The sequence below is a fragment of the Pithys albifrons genome, chromosome 7 (assembly GCF_047495875.1).
Source record: "Pithys albifrons albifrons isolate INPA30051 chromosome 7, PitAlb_v1, whole genome shotgun sequence".
Classification (NCBI taxonomy): domain Eukaryota; kingdom Metazoa; phylum Chordata; class Aves; order Passeriformes; family Thamnophilidae; genus Pithys; species Pithys albifrons.
The window spans coordinates 11,393,969-11,420,919 of record NC_092464.1 but is presented as its reverse complement, the minus strand read 5'-3'; the positions used below and the strand labels follow the sequence as shown (position 1 = coordinate 11,420,919).

At 38.8% G+C, this 26,951-nt stretch overlaps 1 protein-coding gene across 6 annotated transcripts in view; it reads left to right on the top strand.

Annotated features, from left to right (window-relative positions):
- Positions 1–26,951, top strand: part of LARP4B (La ribonucleoprotein 4B) — a 58,631-nt gene that overhangs the window by 10,333 nt on the left and 21,347 nt on the right. For 5 of the 6 annotated variants that reach the window (XM_071559857.1, XM_071559858.1, XM_071559860.1 and 2 more), the window contains 5 exons: positions 8,870–9,004; positions 21,138–21,285; positions 21,466–21,627; positions 23,828–23,909; positions 24,375–24,511. In XM_071559857.1, coding sequence (XP_071415958.1) covers positions 8,924–9,004; positions 21,138–21,285; positions 21,466–21,627; positions 23,828–23,909; positions 24,375–24,511 — 610 coding nt within the window. In that variant the 5' untranslated portion in view covers positions 8,870–8,923. Of the gene's footprint in view, positions 1–6,682; positions 7,496–8,869; positions 9,005–21,137; positions 21,286–21,465; positions 21,628–23,827; positions 23,910–24,374; positions 24,512–26,951 lie in introns of those variants that run through there. The other variant, XM_071559859.1, reaches the window with a different exon arrangement.

Sequence of the window (26,951 nt, the reverse complement as noted above, 5' to 3'; positions counted from 1 at the left end):
CTAATGTGCTGCTTGAGTGGCAAATTCCTGATCTCTTTCCTAAGATAAATTAAAGGCTTTTTTCTTTCAGTATGAGATGTTTCCTACTTTTTGTAGGCCTTGGTAATGAATGTAGAACATGTGATTCTACATTCAGCTTTTCAAGGGAGAATGGGATTGTGGAGAATTATGATCATAGATACTCTGTCTTAGGGTAGCATTCCACCTTTCATTTCAGAATTGTCAGGGTTTGGCTGAGCTGCTAAGAACTTAACTCTGGCATTTGAGGTGTTGCTCAGAAAATGCACAACTGGGAGAATTGAGAGATTTATTTTAATTAACAGCGTGGTACTTTTTGAAGTCATCATCTGATAAATATCTTATCTGACACAATAGTTATAATAGAAATTAAATAGACATCTTTATGAACAACCTGCAGGGTGTGTGCTGTTAGTCCACCTACAGTGAGAAAAACAAGCTTGTGGCTTTGTGATGGATGTGCTACATGAAGCAACCCCTGTAAATTAATGAGTTGGGTTTCTTAATGTTATGTGCTTCAGTCTGCAGTCAGGAGAGTGCTGAAAACTGAGAACAAGCCATAAGCAAACTGAAAACTGCTCATGACACAATCACACTTGTCTTAAAGGCACATGACAGCCTTCTCAGGCATAAAAATTTCTTCCCAGTGCCTTATTCCTTGTGTTCTGAAATGGTGAGATTTTTGTTACATTTTATACTACTAAACATCTGGTGCATTTCATTACTGAGGGGGATGTGTGTGCAGGGTTTTTGGTGTGTCTCTGGAGTGATGCTTGAGTGCACATCAGATAGGAACTTCTCCGTGTGCAGGAGGTACTGCAGAAATTCTGAGAGACCTTTCAGTCTAGTGAAATGATTCCCTTATATTTTAAGCATTATATTTAAAATACAGTGCATAAAAGGTTAGGCATAAAAACGGTAGTCACAATTGTTGGTTGGTAGAGGTCATCCTGTTATCTTCTGGTGCTGTCCAGATCTTGTTGTTTGAGGTTACGTGAATGAATAAGACTGTAACTTTACCCTCTTCCCGTTTTTCTTGCTCTTGACTGAAAGAGTTGTTCATATATCTCTGTACAGAGACCTTATCATTTTACCACTATCAGGTTCCTTTGGTATTTTATCACTTTGTTTAGTAACTTACTGCTTGGCATCTTTTGGACAGCTAATTACTGTAATGATCTGAGTTTCTGGACTTGCAGACTAATCAGTTCTGTCATGCTGTTCATTGCACGACTCCGTGTGTGAGTTAGGAAGCTCATCAGTAAATGGTGGGAGTTGTGAATTGCCTGTGAAGCCTCATGCAGATACATTTCATAGATCTTTAAGGAAATGGAGTGTTCCCTTTAAAAAGCAAGGCTTACTGTCTCTTGAAATCTCAGCCTTTCTTAGAGAAAGCACTACATTTTAAGGGATAATTAATAGAATTGCAGAACAATTTTGGAGGCTATCAACCTTATAAAACAGCAGAAGTGGGTTTTTTGGTTTTTAAAGAAAACCTAAATTCGTGAAGTAGATGCAGCAGCAGCTCTGGGTGATTGGAGCTCATGTTTTCTGTTGCAAAATGTTCAAAAAGTACAGTGTTAAAATTTAGGTTCTTGCGAAGGTATTTCTTGCTAACACCTGGGTGTCTTGTGTGTTTTAAAATGTCTTGAGTCTGCCAAGTGTCCTGTTGTGAGTTTGTCCCCAGTGCTTGTGTCTGTGTTCCTCTTTGAGAACCCAGAAGTTGCAACGTTCTGGGTGCTGCCTGGGGGGTGCCCGGGGATAAGTAATTTCTTGGCAGGAAGGAAAACTGAAATAAATCAGATGGTAATTTTCTCAGGTTTTTTGGAGTCTTAACTTTCCAGACACTGTGCTGGCACATACACTGGATACATGTACATTTTGAAATCTTCATCTGACAGACTTGCATAAATGTCTGGGTCTAAACACCAAGCTCCAGAGGGGAATTTTCAACTTTTCCCCCAACTGTTTAGCTAATTAGCAGTTAAACAAATTGAGAGCTCTGTGATGATTTTTAATAGTAGTGCATTCAAGACTTCTGCAGACACATGCTGTGACTAAATATTTATGTCATGTCAGCTTTTTAATTGCTGTTGTGTAGTGCAGAGTTTACAGTTGATGTAGGCGCAGTGATGATTGCAGAGATCGCCATCAACAGAGACACGTTTGGAGTTATTGGAGTTCTCATTCCCAGCTACTTTATCCACTGTGGTAATAGAACTGCTTTGCAGTATATTTTATTTTAAATGATGCCATCCTTTGAAAGATAAATTGCTTGTCACATCTGCTCTATAAAGAAACTGATTTCCTGCTTTGAAAGGAAAGATGGAAACTCCTGAGTTCTGTCACAGGCTTTCTCTGTGAGCAAGATACAGCTTGGTGGGTTATTCATCTACAGAATGGTAACATTTGGCCCACACAGCAGGATGATGGTTCAACTCTTACATTAACAGCAAAATCTTTTTTTGAAAGTAGTCTAAAACAGCCACCTGGTGAAAATTGAGAGTTTGTATTGGTGCTTCTAACACTAAGAGGAAAACTTGCAGCCTTTCAGGATTAGGTTTTGTGAGTTTATCTTGATGATGCTCTTTAAGCCTAACGATAAAATATCCTGTGTTTGAGTTGGCGGCTTTACCTGGACTGATAACGTGATGAACTCTTGACATATTACATATGCTTTGGGTACTCAGAACCCTGATGAAACTAATAAAGTAAAGGTAAACTTTGTTTACAGAGAAGCTAATATATTTGTTGCATATTTTTGGAAGAGGCATCTCTTATTTCTCCTATAAACTATGTGATGTCTTCTGCAGGTGCTAGAACTGTCTCTGATCACTTCTGCTGTGGTGTCTCGATCCTCTTTGGTACACAAGTGTGTGATAAATGGTGGGAAAGTATGTTATCTCTTACAGTAGAGAGAGGATTTCTGGCCTGCCACTAGAAGTTTGTTATGAGGCTTAAGTTAAGCAGTGCACTTCTGTTTGGAAAACATTTCAGACTTTCTCATATTACTGGAAATATATTTCTGTGTTAGCCATGTGAAAAGTTTAATTTAATCTGTGTTTAATGTTTCTAAAATATTTGCTAGGAAGAGTTCTGCACAAAGTGAAACTCAAATCTGTTTTTGTTTGTGCTTGCTGGAAGAGCAGTGAAAAGTTCTTTTATTGCAGTGAGCTTTTTTGTTTTATGGTGTTGCTGTTTGCAGGGTGAAAGTTAGTTGTCAGCACTTGCATTTGTAAATCTCTTTTTAAGGGCTGATTCCTCTGGGCTGAAAGTTGGCAGGCAAGATCTCAGCCCTAGAGCATTGTTTGGGGTTTTGCATGTTTTTAAATAACAGATCTATCTGACTGATTTGATTGAGAGAGCCCGTGCTGCTACTCATACTCTAGTAACTCTAGACAGAGAAGCAGATTGCCTAAAAGCACGCTTTGAATTTGAATTAGAAAAATTAGAGATGACTGCTAATGAAAGCAGGACAAACAGGGGTTACACTCCAGGGAGGTTTTTGGGAGGTTGGCAGGGGGCAGTAGTGATTTTGTTTGCTGTGTTAACTATCAAATGGATGTCTGCAAACTGTTGGCAAGGTTGTGGTGCATGTGGATGCAGTGTGTGTAAATACCTTCAGACAGTTGAACATTAACTCTGCCAGTACTATGAGATACCTCAGCCTGCACTAAAATGCAGTGTAAAGGTTATCCTGGTGCTGGCATCACACTTAGACACACATGTGGCTTTTGGATGAGAGCAGTTCCAGCTTTCCTTGGCTTGGCACCCAGATGAGAGAGATCATGTGGTTGTGTGGACTTACCTGTGTAGTCATCCTGTGGGCCATTGCTGGTTTGTATCTGGTCTCTTCTGTAATGATGGAATTCTTACACCAAGACAATTTTGAAAATATTTGCCAGTAAAGAACAATGTTCTCAATTAAAAAAAAAAACCAAAAAAAACCCAAACAACAAACTCAAACCCCCAAACAAATGAAAAAGCAACAAAAAACCTCACAACACTCACAAACCAAACAAACCCACATATTTTTATTTGTGGAGATGATTGTGGATGTTGCAGAGTGAAACCAGTAGGCTGAAATATCCGTGTTGCTTGGCCAGGTGGTCTCAGTCCCTCCTGAGAACATTTTTGTAACTCCTTAGGTTAACCAGCGTTGACCAGATATGCACAGGGACAGATGTGTACAAGTGAAGGTTGACTTGCCCCATCACCGTCCAACTAATGAGAAAACAACTGTATAAAGGCATTCTTCCCCTTTCTGTTACAATTACTAGTCTGGCAGACTGAGCAGTATATTACAGTTCTGGGGACAGCAAGAACTTCATGATTGAATGCTGATGCAGTTTCTAAAGAAATACATGTTTACCAGTATTTTAACCTTCTGTGTCTTGCCATCTTACAAACCACATTCCAACTGCTTTTGATAAGTCTCAATAAAATCTATTCAGTTTCTCTTGGATTAGGTAGTTGAAAATAAGTATTTGAATGTCTCTAGATATGCCAAGAATGGAGTTACTCTCAAGTTGCTAAACTTGATTCATTACTCTCTTGTGACCAAATGGCAAGCCAGAAGGAAGCATAATGATTTACTATATGCATTTACAGAATTGAAATGATGTATACTATTACAAAATTATAACTGGGTACTTAAAAATGCTGTCCCTTCTGTAGACTGTGTGTAGACATAATTTGTGGAAGACAGATATTTTTGTGAAACTCCTTGCTGCAGAGCAGACATATTGTTTAACAGCTTACTTAGAGATTGTGTGTCTCTAGAGGTTTTTCTTGTGGCTTTGTCTCTTTTTTAATAACTTTAATTAGTGGGCCTGCAGGAACTTCATGAAGTTCAGTGAAGCCAAGGGCAAGGTCCTGCATCTGGGCTGGGACAACTTCCAGTAGTGACATAGGCTGGGGCATGAAGGGGTTAAGACCAGCCCTGCTGAGGACTTTGGGGTGCTGGTGCATGAGGGGCTGGATGTGAACCTGCAGTGTGTACCCCTGGAGAGTCAGCTATATCCTGGACTGCATCTCTAGCAGTGTGACCAGCATGTCCACAGAGGGGATTCTGCCCCTCGCTCCACCCTGGTGAGATCCCACCTGGAGTAATGCATCCAGCTCTGGAGTCCTTGGCACACAAAGGGCACAGACCTCAGAGGCCACTGAGGCAATTAAAGGGATTAAACACCCCTCCTATGAAGAAAGGCTGGAAGGGTTGGGGTTGTTCTGCCTAGAAGAGAGAAGGCTCCAGGGTGACCTTATTGCAGCCTTCTTGTACTTGAAGGAGGCTTTTTACCAGGGCATGTAGTGGTAGGAAAAAGGGGTAATGGTTTTAAACTGAAGGAGGGTTAATTCAGATTCGATTTTTAAGGGTTTTTAAAATGAGGATTGCCTAGAGGAGTGGTGGTTGCCTCATCCCTGGAAACATTCAAGGTCAAGAGGGACAGGGCTCTAAGCAATCTAATCTAGTTGAAGACATCTGCTCGTTGCAGGGGAGTTGGACTAGATTAACTTTAAAAGGTCCCTTCTGACTGAAAAACTATTCTGTGAATGAAAAAATTGCCCTCTGATTTTGATGGCTCAATGTTCTGCTGTAGGTAGTGCTCTCTCTATCCCAAACGGGTTTGCCAACTTGCATTTTTCTCTTGAATGTCTCCTGCTTATTGCAGCAACATGTATTTATGCAAAGATACGGTTTGCCAGTCAGCAGTTCGGTGTATCTTTTAAAGTCATGGACCAGTTAACTCTTCAGTTGGATGATAATTTTTATTGCTGCATTAAAATGCCCTGTTTAACTTGGTCACTGATTTGGCTATTAAACTGGTATCAGAAGAGGATAAACTCTTCCAAATCATCAATCCTTACCTGTAGTTTTTAGAGCTACCAGCTATTGATCGTGGTTTGTGTAAATAAGTTTTTATATCAAGATACATATCAATACTAAAACAATGTTAAAACATATCCTGTGAAGAGCCTTTAACATTCTGTGATTTTTATTGTTTCTCTCTCTGAAGTAACGCTGCCTTTATCCACAAACACTGTATTCTCTGACATGATAGTCATGAGAGTCTGTAGCCATGTGTGTTTTGTTCTTGAGGAGTCTGCTAAGTGGCAGCTCTACAGTAGAAAAGTTGATGGCTTTAACTTTCCTGAACAGCCCTGCACATGAGGGTGTGCTAAAGTGTATCTCAAGTGATGGGATTTTGCAGCAGAGCACTTGTCGTCCTGGGGACTTTTAGCAGAGTAATGTGTAAGTGAAGAAAATTGCAAAGGAAGCATCTTCTTTGGTTGGGATCTTTCCAGGTGGCTTACCCATCTCGAGAAAGGCAATAGCTGATCCATGTTAAAGTCATGGAACTTGGAATGCAGGTTGTATCTTCTTTAAACAAATTTTAATATCCTCGTTTCAGGAACCATTTTGTTCCTTGATGACTGAAATTGAACTTAAATATATGTGTTGGACATTGCAATTATTAAAAATAATTTGTTTGCAAGGTGAGTGGTTTTAGTGTGGTGTGTATCACAACAAATCAGCATATCTAATGAGCATGTGATTATTAGTCTGAGTAGTGCAAACAAAGTTACCTGGAGCTTCAATCTGGACCTGGCCTGTGATAAGCATCCTGCGTAATCTCATCTGAAAAGCAGGAGGGATGTGCTGCTCTAATTGCTGGTGGCTTGCCCAAGAAATTTGAAGTTGCAATGTGCGCGTTGCAGTCGTGTTTTATCTAGTTGGCCAACAGCTTGTCTGCCCTCAGCTGAAATTAATGATTTAGCTGAATATTTTGTGCTTGTGGGCCAGTCAGCAAATGCTTTAAAGGACGTGTGTGTAGTGGAACTTTATTCTTGTTTGATGGACTCACACGATCCCAGCTGTTTGCCTTCCATTTATCCATAGACTTAAAAGATTGTGGTGCTAATACTGTATAACAGCAGATGGAAGAGATTGCAGCATGTCAAGCTGGTCCTAGAAGGGAATGGGAGTACGTGAAATAAGCAGGTGACAGAAGGATGCAAAGTAGTACCTTGGCCTTGATTTTTGGGGATCAAAATGTTGAATAGGTAACATCATTGTTGACTGAAACACAATTGACTTCCTGTAAAGCAGAGCTTGGCTTGCGAATCCAGACTAATGTGTGTGCTCAAGGTTAGTGTGAGCAGCAGTGGAGGTTGTATACAGCGGACACAAAATGAGTCTTCTGCTCTTTTTAGAAAGAAAAATTAATCCATAATTTTGAAAGTCTTAACCAAATTTCTTTAAAGAATATTAACAGAAGTGTTCTCCAAGAAACTTAGACACTTTCCCCAGTGTTAATGTGCCTACATCTTCCCATGCATGACTTTGAGCAATACAGAGTCTTGCCTATATGATACCTGCTTTTGAAAAATTGCTTTCACCCTGAGGATGATTTTGGGGTTTTTTAATAAAATACAAACATCCTGAGTGAATTCCAGACTTTCTCCTATGTAAACTGTGAGTATATTTGTGTGTGTGTAACACTGTATATGATAGTGTAATTTTTTTAATTTAATTTTTGTGTGTTTTTTTTGTCTGTGCCATTTCTTCCTTATTTAAAGAGTTTGTATTCTAAGATATGAGGCAGAGTGTTAGAAAAAGAAACTTTGGGAGATATAACAGTGATACAGTGTATGTATTTCTTCTGACAATATATTTTTCATACAGACTTTACATGAATAGCATTAACTGATAAGCAACTGATCACCTGTGCTGAATGGTTTATCCTCTTGGAGGTGTCAGTATATTTGTTTCTTCAACTGTGCAAAATATCTATTGCATAATACAGGTGAATGCCATAATTTTACTTGAAAATTTGGAATGTATTCAGTCAGTTGTGTGAGGCTTTTGCTTTTGTCTATTTCAAAATACAGTGTAAAGGAGATTCCATGGAAGGCCATAATGCCATGGACTGAAAGAAATACTTAAGTTCAGTCTTTTGGAGTAAATGTAGCCTACAAGGAGATTATGTTGCTAAAGAATACAACAATATTATTAACTTCCAGGTGCTGCACATCTTTTTTTTTTTTTTTTGAGGACATTGCGTGGAGTTTGATGTCACCAACCTGAAGGCAATAAATTTATCTCATGCACTGTTGCAGATGCAGTACTGGAATTTCCATATGCATAAGAAACTAAAAAAGCATATTATGTCTGTAGAAAAGAAAAATTAAAAAATAGCCTGGTTTTTACACCCCAGTATTTACTTTGAGGCTCCATCCTTTAAATTAGCTTTTATTGTTTTTTAAATACCTTTTTTTAAAAATAACAATATTAAATAGTAGCATCAAATTTCAGAGTAAAGTTGCCAGACTTTCAAGTCTACTTGGTTTTTTTACTTGTCTAATCAAATAAAATGACATTTTGGGATGACAGAGCAGAACAACTGGTTAAGCATTACTAGTCTAGCAGAACTGTTGTAACACACTTCTTGAATGTTGCAAAGATAAAGTGACCAGAGTAGTTACAAGACAGAGGTTGGTTTGTGACCGAATGCTTCTTAGTGAGTGGGGTCTGCCAGCTGGTACCAAGTCATGGTTTGAAATCTGGTCTGAATAATTAAGGTGAAAACCAAGAGAAACTTTCCCAGTGGAATTTCCCTGTCCAGTGCTGTGACAAGTGCTCATCTGCACCTCCAAGGCCGCCAGTGACTGGGAGCTGAGTGTATCTTCATCTTCTGCCATAATGTTTTGTCTGGAATAATCCTGACCGTATTGTGTGGAAGTTCTTTGGACCTTTGGTCTGAATCAGCACAGCGTGTCTGAAATGGCTGTGGGTTCTTGGGAATTTCAACAACCACTTACAGAATCTTTTGTCTTCCTATTTCTGCAGCTTACAAAGGTGACCAGTAAAGTTCTCTCTGAGCAGCCAAAAAGCAGACAGCTCATGACTTCTGATCAGGACACTAAAGTTGTGGCTGAACCGCAGGTGCAGCAAGTACAAGAAGTCAAGGACAGTTCTCATCTAGTAAGTATTATAATTACATGTTCCCCTGGTATAAGTGTTGTATGAAACAATTTTTTACTATGTCTTAATCAAAATTGTAGGTCAGAACATTTTAGAAGGCAGTTGCCTGACAGCATTGCAACATTAAACAGCTGGAACAAATCTGTCAGGGGTGGCCAATTGTCCATATTGGGTAGGAGCCTCAAGTTCACTTTCCTTCCACCCTGTGGGGCTTTTAAATAAACTACAAGTTATGGCAGTTTGCACTCGTTGTAAGGTACAGGGCTTTTTAGATTGTGCAGGAATTGTATTATCAATCTTGCTCACACATCAAAATGTGAGGAAAATGCAGGAAATGTACGTGGTATGTTTGTGAAACTGAAAAAAAGTACAAACCCATAAAAATAGGAAATAGCAATCTGGAGCAGGAATTTCGCTCAGTCAGTTCTGCCAAAGGGCACGTGCTGCTGTTTCTGTGCTACTGTGCAGGATCCAGGAAGTCACAGTATGGGATGCTTTTGGCAGATCATACAGTGGATTGTACCGTGTGTGTATCTGTTGCAGTACATATTGCGTACATCTTCAAGAAGATTGAATGCTTGATTTGTATTCAAATATATTCATATTTTCATCTTAGTTGGGAGGAATGCTTCCTCTTGAGACATCTTGAAGAGTTTGGTTTCAGTGTGAGTTCTGCCAGGCACTTTCCTTGTGCTGTGCTGAGCATCAGATGCTTCCTGCTTCAACTTACCTTGCAGCAACACTAAGGAGCATTTTGAAACACACTAAATTTGTGCTTTTCTTTGCTAAACAAGCTGGTGAACTTTTTGTTTGTTCTCTCCATCTTTTTTCTTTTATTCTGAGTTCTCTTCTGCTCTTTTACAGTTCTCAGATAGGAATTTTGACTATTTCACAACAGAGGAAAAAATTCAACCTGGTTTTGTGCTGTACTTCTGAAAGTTGAGCTTTTGTGATTTGCTTCCCCCCCCCCTCCTCTTGTACTCAGTGTGTAAGTTTGAGTAAGAGGTGCTTGCAGATTTGCTTCAAAAGCTTGGAACTGTCAGTGCCTTTCAACTGGTATTAAAGGCAATTTGATTAGTCTTTGTGTGGATGACTCTCTTAATTTGACATCCTAGGTATTTTATAAAACTTGATAGTAACTGATATCTAAATCTTAGTTGCTGTTCCTTTCTAGTATTTGGAGAAAGAGAGTAACTGTTTATTTCAATTTCAGAAGACCTTACTGCTCTCTTCCTTATTGTAGAGGAGTCTGATGGCAACTTAGATATCTTGGAATGTATCCATAGTGCTACAATGGTACATTTCAAATAACTAATTCTTTTGTGATTAAAGCTTTTCCTTGGCTGAATATTATATCTGAAAAAGATGAGACCTGTAGCTTATTAATTTTTAAGTTGTACCAGTATCATATTCTTATATGCACAGCATCAGAAGGTCATTCTGTTGTATGAGCATCATTGCCAATATATTCTGCTAAAAGTGGCATTTTTAAATGGTCTCTTCTGCAACACCATATTTACATAAGTTAATTTTGCCAGTGCTTCAGGACTCACTCACATGTTTTAGGAACATGGTTGTAGTTGGAGAAAAACTTCACAGAGTGCAGAAAGAAGTCAGAAAACTAAAATCAGTAAGACACTTTGATCTTTCCATAAGGGTGGTAGAAAGGAGAAAAACTTCTGGAATCCTGACTATTGCCTTTAGCAAGTAGATGCCTGAGGTAAAGTGAGAATCACCTGCTGTTTCTTGTGTCTTAATTATTTTGAGATCAGAGGACTAGACTGCATAAAGACATGGGTGCACATCTGTGATGATTCCTGCTTCATTGTGTATTTGGTACTGGGACATACTGCTCTGTTACCTAGAGAGATTTCTAGGAGTCTTATTTAATACACTTTATAAGAAAAGTGCTGAAATCTGTTTTTTGGCTGCTTGGGTTTTGCTGTTTCAATAGGATCTCTTGATACACCAAGTCTGAAAGCTTTTGTGGTAGTTCAAGAGGAAAGTTGTGGAATTTCTACAGGAAAATTTTATGCACCTCTGTAGATTGTGAAGAATAACTGGTATTCTAGTCTTAATCCAAAGTGGTTACATAAAGTACTTTTTGTTTTATCTTTTAACAATAAATAAATGTTTCCAGTCATGACTTAAGTCATTCTGTTGTTTGGCAGGAACAAAACTGAACACAAGTTCTGCTGTGAGTAATGTTGAATAGGTAGCCAGGAGTGACTAAATTAAAATTCAAGTTTTGATGTTGTGATGGAACAGTTCAGAAGTCGTTTCCTACTGTTGCTGATGTTAAAGATATGGAGGTTGCTTGTTTACTAATAATTTTCAGTCTTAACCTCACAGGGAGAAAGACAAAGTCTGTTCTTCTGCCTTGAAGTAGCTATAAAACTATATGCTCTTTAATGCATAATGTAGATCAATCACAAGCCCTGTATGGTTGATTTCAAACAATAAATCTTGAGCTTGGCTGATTTTAGTAGTATTTAACTGCAGAATTGTGGTAGTTTTGCACACAAGTCATTTGGACAAAGTTGGCAGCTTGAGGATCCTCATAAATTTCTTGTCAGTAGGAGCTTAGACTTACACATTGGAGATACAGAGTTTAGAGGATACTGGCAGATTCTTAGCTTTGATAAATTTGAGAGTTAAATATGCTATTTTTTTCAACTTCTTTAACCTAGAGGTAGGCTTTGTCACTACTTCAGGTGACATCTATCAGTGGATTCTTTGTATCCTGATTGACAGGTACTCTTTTGGAGAAAGCTCTTGTGAAGCTGGATCCGTTTCATAAATGTTTCACTCTGTTGTAACTCACTTCTGTGTTTCCTTTTTGATAGTAACACTTTGCTGCTAGAAGTTAGAAGTTACTTTGAGGCTGAGACCCAAACCTCACGGTGGAAGTATATTGTATGACCTGTGTTTGCCAGACAGGACTTAACTAACCTTTAGTGCTAAAGGAGTGCATAGTCTTTTTCCCTGCTTGTTGATCCTAAACTCTTCCTCTGCCATGCTCACATTTGAATATGTAGCCTCTCAGAGCACTTCCCAGTACCAAAGAGTATTCTTTCCTTGATTGGCTGAATTGAAGACCTGATCTGAAAATTTGGAAATACCTGTAGGAGGGATTCTTGTCCTCAGGCGACAGCAGGTTCTGCAGATGTTGGGCTGTTTCAGTGGAGGATATTACAGTGAGGCCGTTTAAACTTGCTGCCTGATTGCAATGAGTATCATCCATTCTTTCCCTCGTGGAAAACTTATCAGGTGCTGCCATGAGTTTCTGTTAACGGGAATTCAAATCCGTGTGGTACACTGGTTTTTGTCAATGCTTATAGGTACTGTAAGTACAAATTCAATCCTATTGTTTGTTGTGAGCACAAGAAAAATAACTAGAAATTCCTGAAAGATGTCACTTAATTGTACTTCCCAAAAATGTTTTTCCTAAACAAAAGGATGTCTTGGGCTTAGGGCTGCTAGGTTATGCTGTTCAAAAATCCTTTTGCAAGCCATTCAGAATAAAAAGGAATTGAGGATTAGGATAGGACCATGTGTAACAGTTCAGTGAAAATTCACTACAGCATATAACCCTCAAATCATCTGGCAGTACACAGTATTGCATCCAGTATGTGCCAGTTAAGAGGTAAGTAGCAGTTTGTGTAACAAGTAGCTGATATTTAATAATTCAAGAGATCATAAATAGCTTTAAACAAGAAATGGGAGGATTAGACCTTAAACTGGACATGTGTGGTATCAGCATCTTGAAGGATCAATACAGTTCAATGTTTGCTCTTTCTTTCATGGTATTGTAGATTTAGGCCATAAGTGCTAAGTGGTTTTGCACCTGTAGATAACTTCTAATGCTAATGTTTAATTGTTTTTATCTATAAAATATGTATTTAAACTCTTAGCTATCCATTAACCCTGAAATATATTGGAGGGAAAGTTAGGCAGTTTGGCCAGCTGTTTCCAAAAGCCTGGAGTAATGACATTGTGACATCTGTTGTGTTGCTGCTCTTCTCTGTTTCCATAACTGATGATTGGCATGGCATCAGATATGGCCTAGGACTGCAGCACAATCACTGCTTCTTCAGGGCTTGTTATAATTGCATGACTTTATTACAGAAAAAGAATAAAGGAAGTTAGACATCAGAAGGTTGTAAAGATTATTTTGACTTGTGCTGTTCTAATTTTACGTTATATTTTAAAATTTAGATATATAAGACTATATCTGCAATAAATCCTTATGCTTTGCAAAAACTAGGTACATGGAGGAATGAAAGTAGATGGGTAGGTATATTCCTGTTAATAAGCATGTTGACTTCTTGCCTTCTGCATAGGTGTGTGCAGGACATGGGACTAAATACCTATTAAAAAAAAGTAATTGCTCAGGTTATGAAAGTGCTGCTTCAGAGCACTTTAGTTTCATGAAGAGGGAAAACCTGTTCAGGCTTTCAGTAGAGGAGAAATACACCAGAGCTAAAATATGCATGTATAAAGGGAAAAAAACCCCAAAATAAACAAAACACTTTCCCCAGCAGAGCTGGGTTCTGAAGTGGCAGAACACAAACTCTGTTAAGTGCTTTTCAAGTCAGGTGGCAGTGTTTAGCTTAGCCAGAAGGTTTTTAAGACTTAGGGAGTCTTGGAAGTTAAACAAGCAGCCTCAAATGATGTAGCATAATAGAGGTGGCATTTTCTGCTTAAATGCATGTAGCTGTCTTCTTTTTTTCTTTGTTTTTTTTCTCTTTTTTTCTTTTTTTTTTTGGTTTGATTTGGGGTTATTTTTTCAAGTCATGATCCCACAGTAAACAGTATTGAGGAATGTGACTTAATGAATGTGTACGAAAGGTGCTTAAAAATAGAAATTATCCCCGGAACTCTTAGATAAAACCAAAGAAATGAGAACAAAATGTGCCTTTGCACATGAGAAGCGTATGGGAAAACTGGAAGAAATTTCTGCTTGCCTGAACTGGTTCACCCATTTTCTCCCCGTTAGCTGATAGCAGAAGTGGTTGTTAAGGCACTGGAAAAGTGGACTTTGCTCTGGTCTGTCTCTTAACAACACTTAGTTCCTCTCTAGAAAGCCCAACTTCTTAAATCACAGAGAGAAAAATCTTGCTATTTGTTTACCTGATGAGGGAGTTTTCTGAATAGTTGTGAACTTTGCAAGTATTACTGTGACTTTAAGCTGACATTAAAAACAGTTAAATTGTTTGCTCATGGCATTTCTTCAAAAAAACTATTATAAGTAACTCCCTCCCCCTTTCCCTGTTCTCGGTTCCAGGGAATGCTAAAGAGAGGAGTGACTTGGCATAGTTTTAAGTCTGGATCCAAGCATGTTGAATAACTTTGTCCCACAGGAGAATTAAAAAAAATGCAGCAGATGGCAGCAATGATGCATCAAACTTCCTATCCTTAGGAACAGTGTAGCTACAGGCACTTTGAAGCTTCATGGATTGGATCACCTAGGGGCAGAGGGATAGTCTTCCTCTGTTCTTACTTTGCAATTTCAAACCAGACTTGCTGAGGAGGGGATGTGTTTTCTAGCCAATTAAGCAATTCTTTTTTATGGTCAGAATTAGTAGAGTATTAGTTGCTCTAAGGGGCACAACCAGTGAAAAAGTAGCACTCAATTCAATGTACATCTGAAAGAACATTTGAAATGGAGTTCAAGGGTCTGTCTTGTCTTACACTCTTTGGTGTTTTCAAGCATCTTTTAAGTAACACAGTAGGGTGGTGCTGTAGTTGTAGAGTCTGCTGGCTCTGAAGGATGGGGTCCAAATCTGAAATAACAGCATGAATTTGAGAGACAGTCTGAGTGATGTGAGGTAATGTAAAGGCAAATAAGAGCAACTCCATTTAGATCAGAAAAAGATTGCTGGGCATTTCCAACTTTTTTACTGAGTTTTTATTTTTGATGAAACACAATCACTTTTTTCAGCAACCAAAAGGACTTACAGTAATAGAAATATTTCAGTATATAAATACATGTGTATAAAAATGTTTTTGTTGTCATAGAGTTAGAAGGAAGTATGCTTATATGCAACAATGAAAACATGGAGACAGACTTTTGGAAGGAGTAGCATTTAGACAAATTACTTTTTAAATATTTTTGAGGGTTTTTTTTTAAAGAATACACAAATTTTTTGGAGCTTAACTATAATTAATCCTACTACAGTACCATGAGGTGACTTAAATGATCTTGAGGCCCCTTCCAGTGCCATAAGTCACTGAGGGATTATGTATTCTGTTTTTTTCATGCAGATAACAAACCAAAAAAGCGCCTTGGAATAGAATGAGCTTCTGATAACGTACAGTGACTGCTCAATGGAATACATGAGGTCTTATCTATCTTTAGCCTGTTTTTCCTAAAGAAGTAATCGTGGTGTAGGTTCAGCTCTGGGGGAAGGGAGCAGAAGGAGAAAATGGTCAAAAATGTGTTTGATCTGGACATCAGATTTAAACGTGTGAAGCCAGAATGCATTTATCCTTGTATAGAAAGTGGGAGGTGTATTAAATGTGAAGGCAAGTAGTTTCCAGCACACATGGACATTGTGAAAGATGTATAAATGTTTTAGTGATTTGGATGAATAATACTCTTCAGGACATTAAACAGTAGAAGTTCATAACACTTGGTAATACACGCAAACAGACTGTAATCTCATTAGAATTATTTGACTTGAATGTTACAGTGCATATGATGAAATACAGAAACATTGCTCAGCAACTGGGGTTTGGGCTTTGAGTGGCAATGACATATGAAACCTCTGCATGGTTTTAAAGTGTGCTATTTTTGGCAGTTGGGTGTTGGCTTGTATCCTCAGTAGCCATAGAAAGTTAGTTTAGTGTAAGAGGAAGGTGATTTGCAATGAGAAGACCCTCTGACATTAAACATGGGCTGCTGCTTCAGTAAAGAATTGAGTAACGGCACGAGTGAGGAGAAAACCAGCTTGTTACCAAAATCTGTGGAAGAGGAAGCACCAGAGTCAAGGATAAGTAAAACTTTATCTTCAATTTTTGGAACTGTGGAAAGCCAGGATCTGCATACAGTGGGAAGGACAGTTAACGGGGCAGCTGTGACAGTCGGCATTGAACATGTTCGTAGTGATGACTGCGCAGCATCAGATTCCAGATCTGGCTTTTGGGGTAGAAAAGCAAAATACCCATCATATAAAAGCATGGAGAATACTCCCCATGAGAGCTCTAGGAGGACGTATGACAGACCTTTTAGCTTCTTTAATTCCTTTAGTCACCTCTTGAAAGTCTCTGGTACATATGGAAATCTGCAGAAAAGTGAAGAAAAGAAAGACAGGGTTATTAACAAAAGAGCACCTAAAAAATCTAATAGCAATTGTCAGCACATGAACAGTATAGAAAATATTAATAGTAATTTTAATAATGAAAATGTAGCTGTACAAGAGGATTGCTTATTTGATCATGTTTCTAATTCACATGTACCAGACATCCTAGACAAAGGCTTACAGAGTGAAATTTCCTTAAATAGAAATTTTGTGGAGGATTATGCAGTGACGTGTGACCATTCAAGGCAAAATGAAACAACATTAAATGTTAAAGACAGCAAGAGCGTCAGCCTACAGAAAGGTTCAAGTTCATATAAAGAGGTGCCTCCAACATTTTCCTATCTTGATGTAGACAACAGTCAAAATGTAAAAGACAGAGAGTTTTACAGTATTTGTGTGGTAGATGCTGAAGATCTGAAAGGGGACGAAGAAGTGCCAGCTACTGTGCATGAGGAGACTGCAGCAGACGTAGATAACTTTGCTGTTACTGATGAAGGAATGTGCAGCATAGCACGACCTCTAGACACGGGGAGGGAATTTCCAATGCAGCAGTTGGCACAAGTGGAAACTAATTCACAGAAAGAACTGTTTGAGTATAAAAAAGAGGATAGGCCAAACACGGAGAGAAAGGATATTAATGAATATTGTGGCATAGATATCCCTTCCTTTGATAACATACTGACTGACGGATGTCAGGTGCATGGGTTAAATACTCACAATGTAGTAACAGATGCCTTAAGAGCAGAAGTATCTGGTGAAATCATCCCTGAGAATCAGCAAGAGGAGGTATATTCCATAGGTAGTGCTGTCAGTTGGAAGGAATCACTCCATACAGCTTGTGATTCTATGAACCCTGGGAATGCTGCTGGGAATGCTAACTCAGAAAAGGTGAAACACAGTGATTCTGTTTCCAGTGTATTATTAGACACTGGAGTAGGGAATTCAGGAAAAACTGAGGGAAGTAACCATTCTGATACTGTACCACTTGGTTTAAGTAGGAGTCCCTCAAGTGTTGTAGAGCAAATAAATACTGAACAGATGGCAGAGAACATGAGGGGTAACTTAAAATTATCATTGGAGTTACGTGAAATGGACAATGTAGATAAACTTGCTGAAGAAGTCTGCTTTCTAGAGCCAGAAAGTGAAGTAAAATCAAATATGGAAAATAAAACACTTGAAAGAACTTACAGTGATAGCCAAATGTTTTCACCAGGCTGCAGTGAACATCACATCAGTTTGGAAGAATCTTTGAAAGATGGAGAGATATGCACAGGTACAATGTTGTGTGGCTGTGAGGCTTTGAATATGATTGAGACGCACAAAAACTTGGAGGAAAGTTCTGATTTTGGAACTCAGATTAAGGGCTGCAGTGAAATCAAGACATTGGCTGAAGCTGCAGACCATGGTGGCACAGAGGAAGGTGCCTGTGTGAGTGTCACTGGTGCCTTGACTGAGGAAGCTGGTAGCTTGAGCAGAACTAGACTGTGGGTAAGTGAGGGCACTTTGACATCTCACGAACTACGTAACCCAAGCACAGATTATGTGTTCCTAAAGGAAAACAGCCTAGAATGTCAGGCTTCACAAGGGTCACCAGGGAATAAAGGTAAAATATGCAAATACTCCAATTTGGATAACAAAACCAGCATCTCCTCTGTGTCTGTGGAATGTGAGGATATGAATAAAATGGATGTGAACTGTAGACCAGATGAACAACAGTATGTGTGTTCCTTCCATGCAGTGGAAAATCAATGGAATCCAGGGACTGAGTCAGCCAAAATAACTGAGGATGTAGTAGAATCTGTAAACCAGACAAAATTTGAAGTTCACCTGATTGAGTCCATTGATAACAATGCAGAAAATGTAAAACTAAATTTGGATGCCAGCATTGTTGATTGTGATGAAGGCATGTTCAATTGCAGTGAAGGCTTGGCTCACAGTCAGAATGTTCCCTCTGACTCCACTGTACCTGCAGCCATGGACAGTTGTATGTACCAGAGTGTAGAATTAAAAGATGATACTAAAAAACTGGAAGATGCCAGTAATCTCTTACATAAAGCTCATAATTGTTTACCATCATTGTGTCAAAATCCATATTCTCAAGTGCATAACAAACCAGTGGAAGAGCCTGAGTTACATCAGTGTGCCAGTCCAGAGCCAGAGGTCAGGAACACGGAAGTTTCTGTTGTGCCTTTTACTGGAGAAAGATCAGAAACTCCTGAAAAAAGTATGTGTGATGTAAATCAATGTAATCTTCAGGATGGTGAAGTAAAACACAGTGTCAACATTCACTCAAAGGAGAACCTCATTGGTTTTAGTGTATCAGCTGGGAATCCAGAATCTGTTACCAGGGGGAATTTGAAGCAGGCAGAAGCCAAGACTACTGAAATGAATAACACCAGTTATATATTAAATACTCAAACAAATGACTTGACCACAACCTGGGAACAGATGCAGCCAGATCACAAGATTTTCTCAAACAAAGAGCTTGGAGTTTGTGTTGACCCAAAGCAGGTAGACAAATACGCTGCTACTCCTTCCTATGAAATACAGAGTGCCTCTCCTGGTGCCGCAGGATTTCAGCGCGGCAGTGAGCAGTGCGTGTTAGATCTGATGGAAGATGTATCGAGTGACCAGGAGCAGCACCCCTATGAACTGGACAGACAAAATCCTCACATTGAAGTGTGGCCACATCTCATCAGTCTTCAGGCTGGCAATGCTGATTGGACAAATCAGGTGTTTTCTGAGACAATTCCTGCTGGTAATGGTGAATGTCTGGTGGGATTTTTATGGAATAATGCCGTTTCTAACAATACCTTGAAGAATGACAGACTTTGTACAATTGGTGAAAACTTCCAGAATGAACCTGAAGATTTAACAGGTGCTTCATGTGCTGTGGAAAGATGCCCATGTCAGCTGCTAGCACCAGAAAATTCTGGTACTTGGGGATGGCAAAATAAAGACGAATTAGTAAGTATTCTGCATAAGTGACTTGATGTTAAAGATTAAAACTGAAGTTACAAGTTTGACTAAGCCAAGTCAAACTGTGGTTTCTTTAGTTAAATAGATCACATTATTTTGTCCTGAAGCTGACTGCTCCCTTTCCTTTGATATATTCTTTTCTTTTTGATTCTATTTACTTTCTATGGAAGTTCAAACATTGGGTAACTTACCTTTATTGCAGATTCTCAGTTCCAGATGAACTCGAGATAAGCACTTCAGTGTGTGGAAAGGAAGCTTATTTCAGACTGTTAATAGTGTTTTTACCTTTGTATAGAAAGAAATGTTTGAGCGTTTCCTGAAGTTCTTGTTTGTTAGCAATTAGGAAATCTTTTGCACACTTCTGGGGGTGATCCTCTGAAGTGCTGTAGAAAGGAGTGGCTGCAGGAGAAGTGAGGGGAATGAACTGGACTGGATCGTGATTCTTAGGGTAAGAAACAGAGGAAGGTATCTGGACACAGTCCTGAGTAACATGCCCTGGGAGACCCTGCTTGAGCAGGGAGGTTGGACTGGATGACCTCCAGTGGTCCTTTGCAACCTTATTCTGTCTGTGAAAGCCAACCTGCAGCAGCTGCTGCTCCCTTTCCTTCCCTGCTGAGCAGAGCCAGTGCTGGATATTGTTCCCCTCACGGACTGTGCTGGAGCAGCTGCTCTGAGCTTGCCCAGCAGTTGCAGTGTGGGCAGTGGATTGTATTAGAGGGTGTTTGCTGTCTCCTGGGGGCATTTTTTTATATCAAAAATGAAAACTGAGGGAACTTGCTGTCATCTTTGAATGCTTAGTATTCAAGCAGTTATGTCAAACACTTCCATTTTTTGTAGGTATTTTCTGTCATTCAGTAGACATGCTTAAGTCAAGACTTTTTAGGTCTTTTTACATTGTGGATGTATTTTCTATGCATTGTGATAATAACTTTCTGAGTACATGTGCTTAAGATTTAAAGCTTCATGGAGTTTTGGAATGCCTGTCTTAAATGCTGTAATGTTCCTAGCATCTGTAGATTAACAAAACTAATTTTTAATAAGCTCTTTTAATGTGTCTTATCATGAACAATGATCTTTTCAGTATAATCATATTAAAACATTCCAAATATGTTCTTGGTATGAAATAATTCAATGCACTTTGCTCAAATATTAGCAACACAGGAGAAAACTGTCTCATGTCCCTATCAATGAAGTCCTGTAGATGCTTGCACTGCAGAGAGCAATCTCTCGGAAGCACAGATATAGCCGTTTATATGATGGTTATATATAACCATATATAATAATTAAATGTGTGCATTTCCAATCCAGGTTAAAGGAGAATGGCTTGAGATGATTTAACTGGATCCAGAATTCATCCTTTCTGTTCTTCATCTTGAAGTAATAACAGAAGTTGTCATGCACATCTTATTGCGTTCAATTTTCCATAATGCTTCATTTAAAATGTTACATGCTAATATAAGTTTAGAAGAAAACCTCTTGTACTTTTGTATTTTCTTGTTTGTTTTTTTAATGCTATTTTGCAGAAACAGATACAATAGCAATGTAGTCAGCATCAAGTAGACATATTAGAGAACTGCCTGAAGTCTAGGTCTTTTAAATGTTTGGTGCTTGGTCTGCTTGGCTAACCTTTTCTGGTGATTCTTAATCAGGGAAGTAAATTCTGTGCAGCACAATTCAGGTGGTTTTGTACCTGAAATGATTATGGGAATTCAGTTTCTGTATTCAGATGTGAAAAAACATGACAGTACAGTCTTGAGTTGTATGCTGATACTGTTATTTGAAACTGTACACATCTACACACAGATGTGTGCTGTGCATCCACAAAGTGCATGATTGATTTCCTTTTGCAGGAGTCAACCAAGGTTTCTGAGTTAAACCCTAATGCAAAGGTGTGGGGAAATCATATGTTACACTTGGAAGCAAGTGGTGCTACTGATGGTAGCGTGAGCAAAACGTGGGAAGAAATACCTGACCAACCTCCAGATTGTTGTAAAGAAGGTATGAATAACATTTTCTGGCTGTCATTCAAGCAAAAGGAAAAATTCTTTGCTGAATGTCCTCAATTTTAGTTTTCTGTTAAAAAAATTTAAAGCAAATATGTGAGCAACTATATTTCAGATTTAGTTGTAACTGTGAAGTTACAGTGACTTAAAAAAACATTTGTCCTCTGTGCTGCAGGACTGGATGCCAATGGTGATGGCGACAAAAAGCATCAGAATGCAGTGCTGACAGAGCTGCCAGAGCCGTCACCAGCTGTTTCGGTGTCAGACCAGACAGATATGAACCCTTTGGCTCTCGATCATTCTGAGTATGAGTCTATGCATGAAACCACCCAGACAGGTAAGAGAAAGCTAGCATTTGCTTGGACTTCATTAAAAACAAAACCAACATAACAAACAAACAAACAAAAAACCAAAACAACACAAAAACCCACAAAAAATATGTATTTCAAGTTGAACAGTAAGCACGTAAAAAAAAGCTCGAAAGCATCCCAAACTCCACCACTTGTGTTCAATATATGTATGCCATAAACAGACCCTAGAAAATCCTGTATCTTTTGCAATCAGACTTAGACATGTTTGGAGATCAGTCTCCTCTTGTTTTGAGTACAAGTCTTAAAAGGTGCTGCACAGAATCGATCTCATGTTCTGAGTGTCAGTGAGTATTTTCTGAAACATTGCTTTGAATGAAAATCTCTACTGTAGACATTTACATTTAGATATCTACCTGTCTAAGCTGCATGTTTCAAGTTGGGTCAGGTACTGAGGTGAGATGCACATATAGTTTGTGTCTCAAGTAATGATAATGTGTGGAAAGACCAGTCTTGTACTTGAAATACTAAAATAAGCAACGTTTTAGTCTAACTTCTTTGCATTCTTATCTAATGAACTTTGAGGATTTTTTTTTTCAGTGCAACTGTTAGTAACTGTAGTCTATACCAGATGGTATGTTTTAAGAAGCTTCTGGAAACTAGCATAGAGATTCAGCCATGCTTGTATTTCACTGAAAGGCACAGAAGGTCTGCAAGATGCATGTAGGATTACTACTTGAACTGAGATGAGGGATGGGAAGAAGAAAATGTGCTGGATGTTTCTTGAGATTCATGGGAGGTCTGTTCTGTGCTCATTGTACTTAAAAGATTTTATAACACGTATTTAAAATTACCAGTATAGCATCATTAATCGCTGAAAATTAAGACAGCTGAAATCAGACACAGTTGTGGCATCATCCTTGCTTATGGTTAAAAACTGAAAGTTCTCTTTTACTCTTCTACCTAAGGGTGCTATTGGGGAATATTAAATAATAACTAACTGGCAAATAAAAAAATATTATTAATGATGCCTCACAGTCTAGAAGGAAAAAGCATTCTTCAGCTTAGTGTTAAACTTGTCAGCGTGTTCTTTATGTGCTCAACATAGTTAACTTGTAACAAGAGTCAGGTAGTGTTGTGAGCAGCTGAGCAGCCCTTTGAATCTGTTTCACCTGATGAATAGTGACACAGGTGGTCCCAAGTCTGAAATCTTGGTGGTTTTTTTTAATAAATATTTTTTAAAATGCATATAATTTTGGTCCTTGCTGTGTTTTAGACAACAAAGAAAGGGGACATGTGGAAGGGAAATAGTGGTTAGAGCACGATATGTGTATTCCTTAGGGGTTGGCATTACATTCATTGGAGTAGAACATCTGAAGGGCAACATGGTGGGAGGAAATTAGAAGTTGTTTTAGGAAGAAGAATGGTTAAGGAAAGCTGAAGAAAAAGATGAAAGTTACTGAAGGGAAGGGTATAGAGGGAAATAGTTGGTGTGAAATACTTTTTAAAAAACTAATTTATTTACATATATATTTACCAAAATAGCATGTTATTAAATGTTTTATAAATCTCTAAAAGCTACACTAAACTTACAATCTTTAATTAGTTTAACCTCTACTGACATTAGTAAATTGGGTTTAAACTAAAATGAACATGAAATTCAGTTTTTCCGTGTGATGACTTGAAACTTCCAAGTATAAGAAAAAATTTAATTTTACCTTCTTAACCAAAAGATTGTCAATTCACATCTGTTGTTAGCAGATTGGATATCTGCAGGTATTTTATAACCTTATGTTCTAAACTCTTTTCTGAATTAGTGTGTTGGTAATTCAAAGTGAAGGCTGAAATGTGGAGTGTCTCTATTGCATTGCTTACTTGCTGCTTACTAGTCAGGGTTTAGTCAAATAGAAATAGATTAGTTGCCTGAGAATGGAAGACAGATCTACTGTTTAGTTCAGTATTTACTCTGAGATGGGCTTGTAGCTGTTCTTCTAAAAATGCTTCAGATTTTTATGTATTTGGAGAACAGAGGTTAATAAGTGAAGTCAGACATGATTTCTCTTTTCTGTGTTAAATAAAGTGTTCCCATGCAGTGTTGGTGGTTGGTGAATAAATCTGAAAATTTGTTACTAGTTACATAGTCAGTAATAGACATGGTGACTTGATTAAAATACCTGTTGTGTAATACAGCAGAACTACATTTTAATCCAAAGTATTTTTAATTATTAGGTGGAACCGAACAGTTGCAGCCAGAAGGTCAGGAAGATCTACGAGAATTACTGAAAAAGACACTGGAATTCTGTTTATCTAGGTATGTATATATGTAAATGTAGCAAACTGGAGGATAACTAACAAGATCCAGTACCTAACTTGGGATATATGTTGATGTATTTCTCAGCTGTCACTTAAAACTAAGTGGAAAGAATGAGAATTTGGGGAAAGTAGCACAGAAATTTCCCAGTATTGTGTTGATGTACCTCCTAAAGCCTACATGGAACTTCTGGACCTAAAGCATAAACTAACAAATAGATTGATTTGAAGTGAGAGTAGTTACAAGCAATTACAGGTCAGGTGAATTTTTATGACCTTTACTGTTGGGGTTTTTTTGCAAATTGAAGCTGAGAAACTTAAGCTTTATTTAAGCCAATGATTTCAATTAGTTAGTGAAAATGCTGAAGGAATCTGCCTTCTACTATGTGAGGAGTTTTTGTCTCAAGTTTATTGGAAAACGTTGTATCTGTGACACTTCCCCATTTTTATTTTTTTCTCCCAACAGAGAAAATCTTGCCAGTGACATGTACCTTATATCACAGATGGACAGTGATCAGTATGTGCCAATAATGACAGTAGCAAACCTTGATCATGTCAAGAAACTCAGTACTGATATGGATTTGATTGTTGAAGTGCTGAGATGTAAGTAAAAGTTCCTCAATGCTAGAAAGCATTTCATTTATTGCCGTAGGACTATTAATCTGAATTTTCAATCTCTTCCTTTTTTTAATGTATTGCAGTAAAATGCCATTACTTGTCTGTAAAGCATTAAACAACCCAAGCAGCTTCCAGTTTAGACCATCACAATTATAGGACTGTAGTTTTATCAAAGGTACTTCATATTTCAAATATTGAATAATGATCTGTACAAATAAGAAAAAATGGGAGTTTAAATTGTGGGACATGATGGGACAACTCATGTAACTGGAGGATCAAGATGGATGTCTCTAGGCTGTTTTCTAAAGACAAGTGGAGAAGAAGAGATGGGAGTCACACTCTGTTAGGGAGAACTTTGAAGGTATAGAAGTCAACTCCATCAATTATGCAACCTCTCTGGAATACCTCTGAGTCAAGATCAGAAGGGGTTGTCTTCAAGGGGGATCTTACAGTACCTGCACATCAAGACAATAAGGACAACAAAGCAAGTGCGTCACTTAAGCAAGTTTTGGGTCAGTCAAGCCTGGTTCTTACAGGTGACTTCAACTATTCAAGACATTTGTTGTAAGAACAATACAGCAGCTCACATAATCCATCAAGTTTCTGGAATGTATAGTGGACTGTTCCCCTATACAAGTGTTAATGTGCCTACCAGGAATGAGGCACTACTGGACTCAGAACTCAGAAACCAAGAAAAACCTGCATTGTGATATCTCTCTTAGTGATAGTCTTGGCTGCAGCGCTCACAGTGCTGTGGGGTTTGGGGTCGAGCTGAGTACACTGAGGGTTGGTACTAAGGCTTTAGATTTTAGAAGAGCCAACTGCAGCTTGCTTAGAGCACACTTGGGATGAATTCTGTGAGAAGTTTCCATGGAGGATAAAGAACCTAATGAGTGCTGGGAGTTCTCTCCTGGAAGCACAAAACCATTTCAACCCATTTAAAGGTAAGAGAAGTAGGTGGATCAAGATACCGCCTTAACTTCGTGCTTCTGAGTCTGCTCAAAACCGAGAGAGGCATACCAGAGATGGAAAAGTGGATGAATACCTGTTGAGAGCTACAAGGCCATTGCCAGGGTGTGCAGAGATGCAGTTAGAAAAGCAAAAGCTCAGCTGGAATTGACTTTGGCCAGAGATGTCAAAAATTTTGAGAGAGAGTTCTTCAGGTATGTAAACAATGAACAGAGACAGAAGGAAAATACTAGCCCTCTGTTAAGCAGGAGAGGTGAATTAGTCACCAATAACATTGAAAAGACAGATTCTCAATGCTTTCTTCATATCTGCTCTTGCCAGCACTGTTGGACCCCAGACCTTGGGAACAGGGTTGGCCCGGGTGGATCTAAACACAGACCCACCACTGAAGGAAGAGTCAGTGTGAACTGTTTCAGTGGGGCTTGACCTGTGCATGTTGATGGACCCTGACAAATATCCATCTGTAGCTGTTAAGAAAGAGGGCTGACATAATTGTGAGGCCACTTTCCATAATCTCTGTGAAATTACGGAGGTTGAGGGGTGTCCCAGAAGAGTAGAAGGCTCATGTTACCCCCATCTGTTACAAGGGCTTTAAGGAGGACACAGGAAATTATATACTCATCTGTCTTACTTCATTCCCTGGGAAAGTTATGTAACAAATCCTTGTGGGGACTATCACAGGTCAAATGAAGCACCTGACTGAGAAAAGTCAGCATAGATTCACCAAGGGCAAATTGTGCTTGACAAACTTGATCACATTCTATGACAAAGTGACTTGCTCGGTTGATGTGTGTGGCAAGTGATGGACAGTGCCTACCTAGGTTTCTCCAAGGCTTTCACTATGGATTCCCACAGCCCTCTCCTAGAGAAACAGATGCATTACAGTCCAGACAAATGGTCCATGCAACGACTGGAAACTGGCGAACAGGTGTCACCAAGAGGGTCGTGGTAAATAGCTTCTTTTCCTACTGACAACCTATCATGAATGGAGTCCCCCAGAGATCAATATTGGGCTCAGTGCTGTTTAATATCTTCATAAGTGATCTGGGTGATGGGATCAGGCGTACCCTGATGGAGTTTAATGATGCTAAATTAAGCAGGGAGCTTAAGTACTTCAGAAGGGAGAACCACCCTGCAGAATACCTGGATATGCTTGGAGCGTGGGCTAACAAGAACTTCAAGAAGTTCATTGAGAACAAGTGTAAGGTTTTGGAAAACATAATTCAGGAGTACAGCACAGGCTGGGATCTGCCTGGCTGGGGAGCAGCTCTGTAAAAGGGACCTAGAGGTCCTGCTGGACAACAAACTGAGTGTGAGTAAACAGTGCTGCTGTGGCAGAGACAACAGGATGCTGGGCTGCGTCAAAAAGAGGGAAAGAAGTCATTATCCCACTCAGAGTTTGTCAGGTCGCACCTGGCATACTGCATTCAGTTTTGGTCCTGTCTGTACAAAAGAG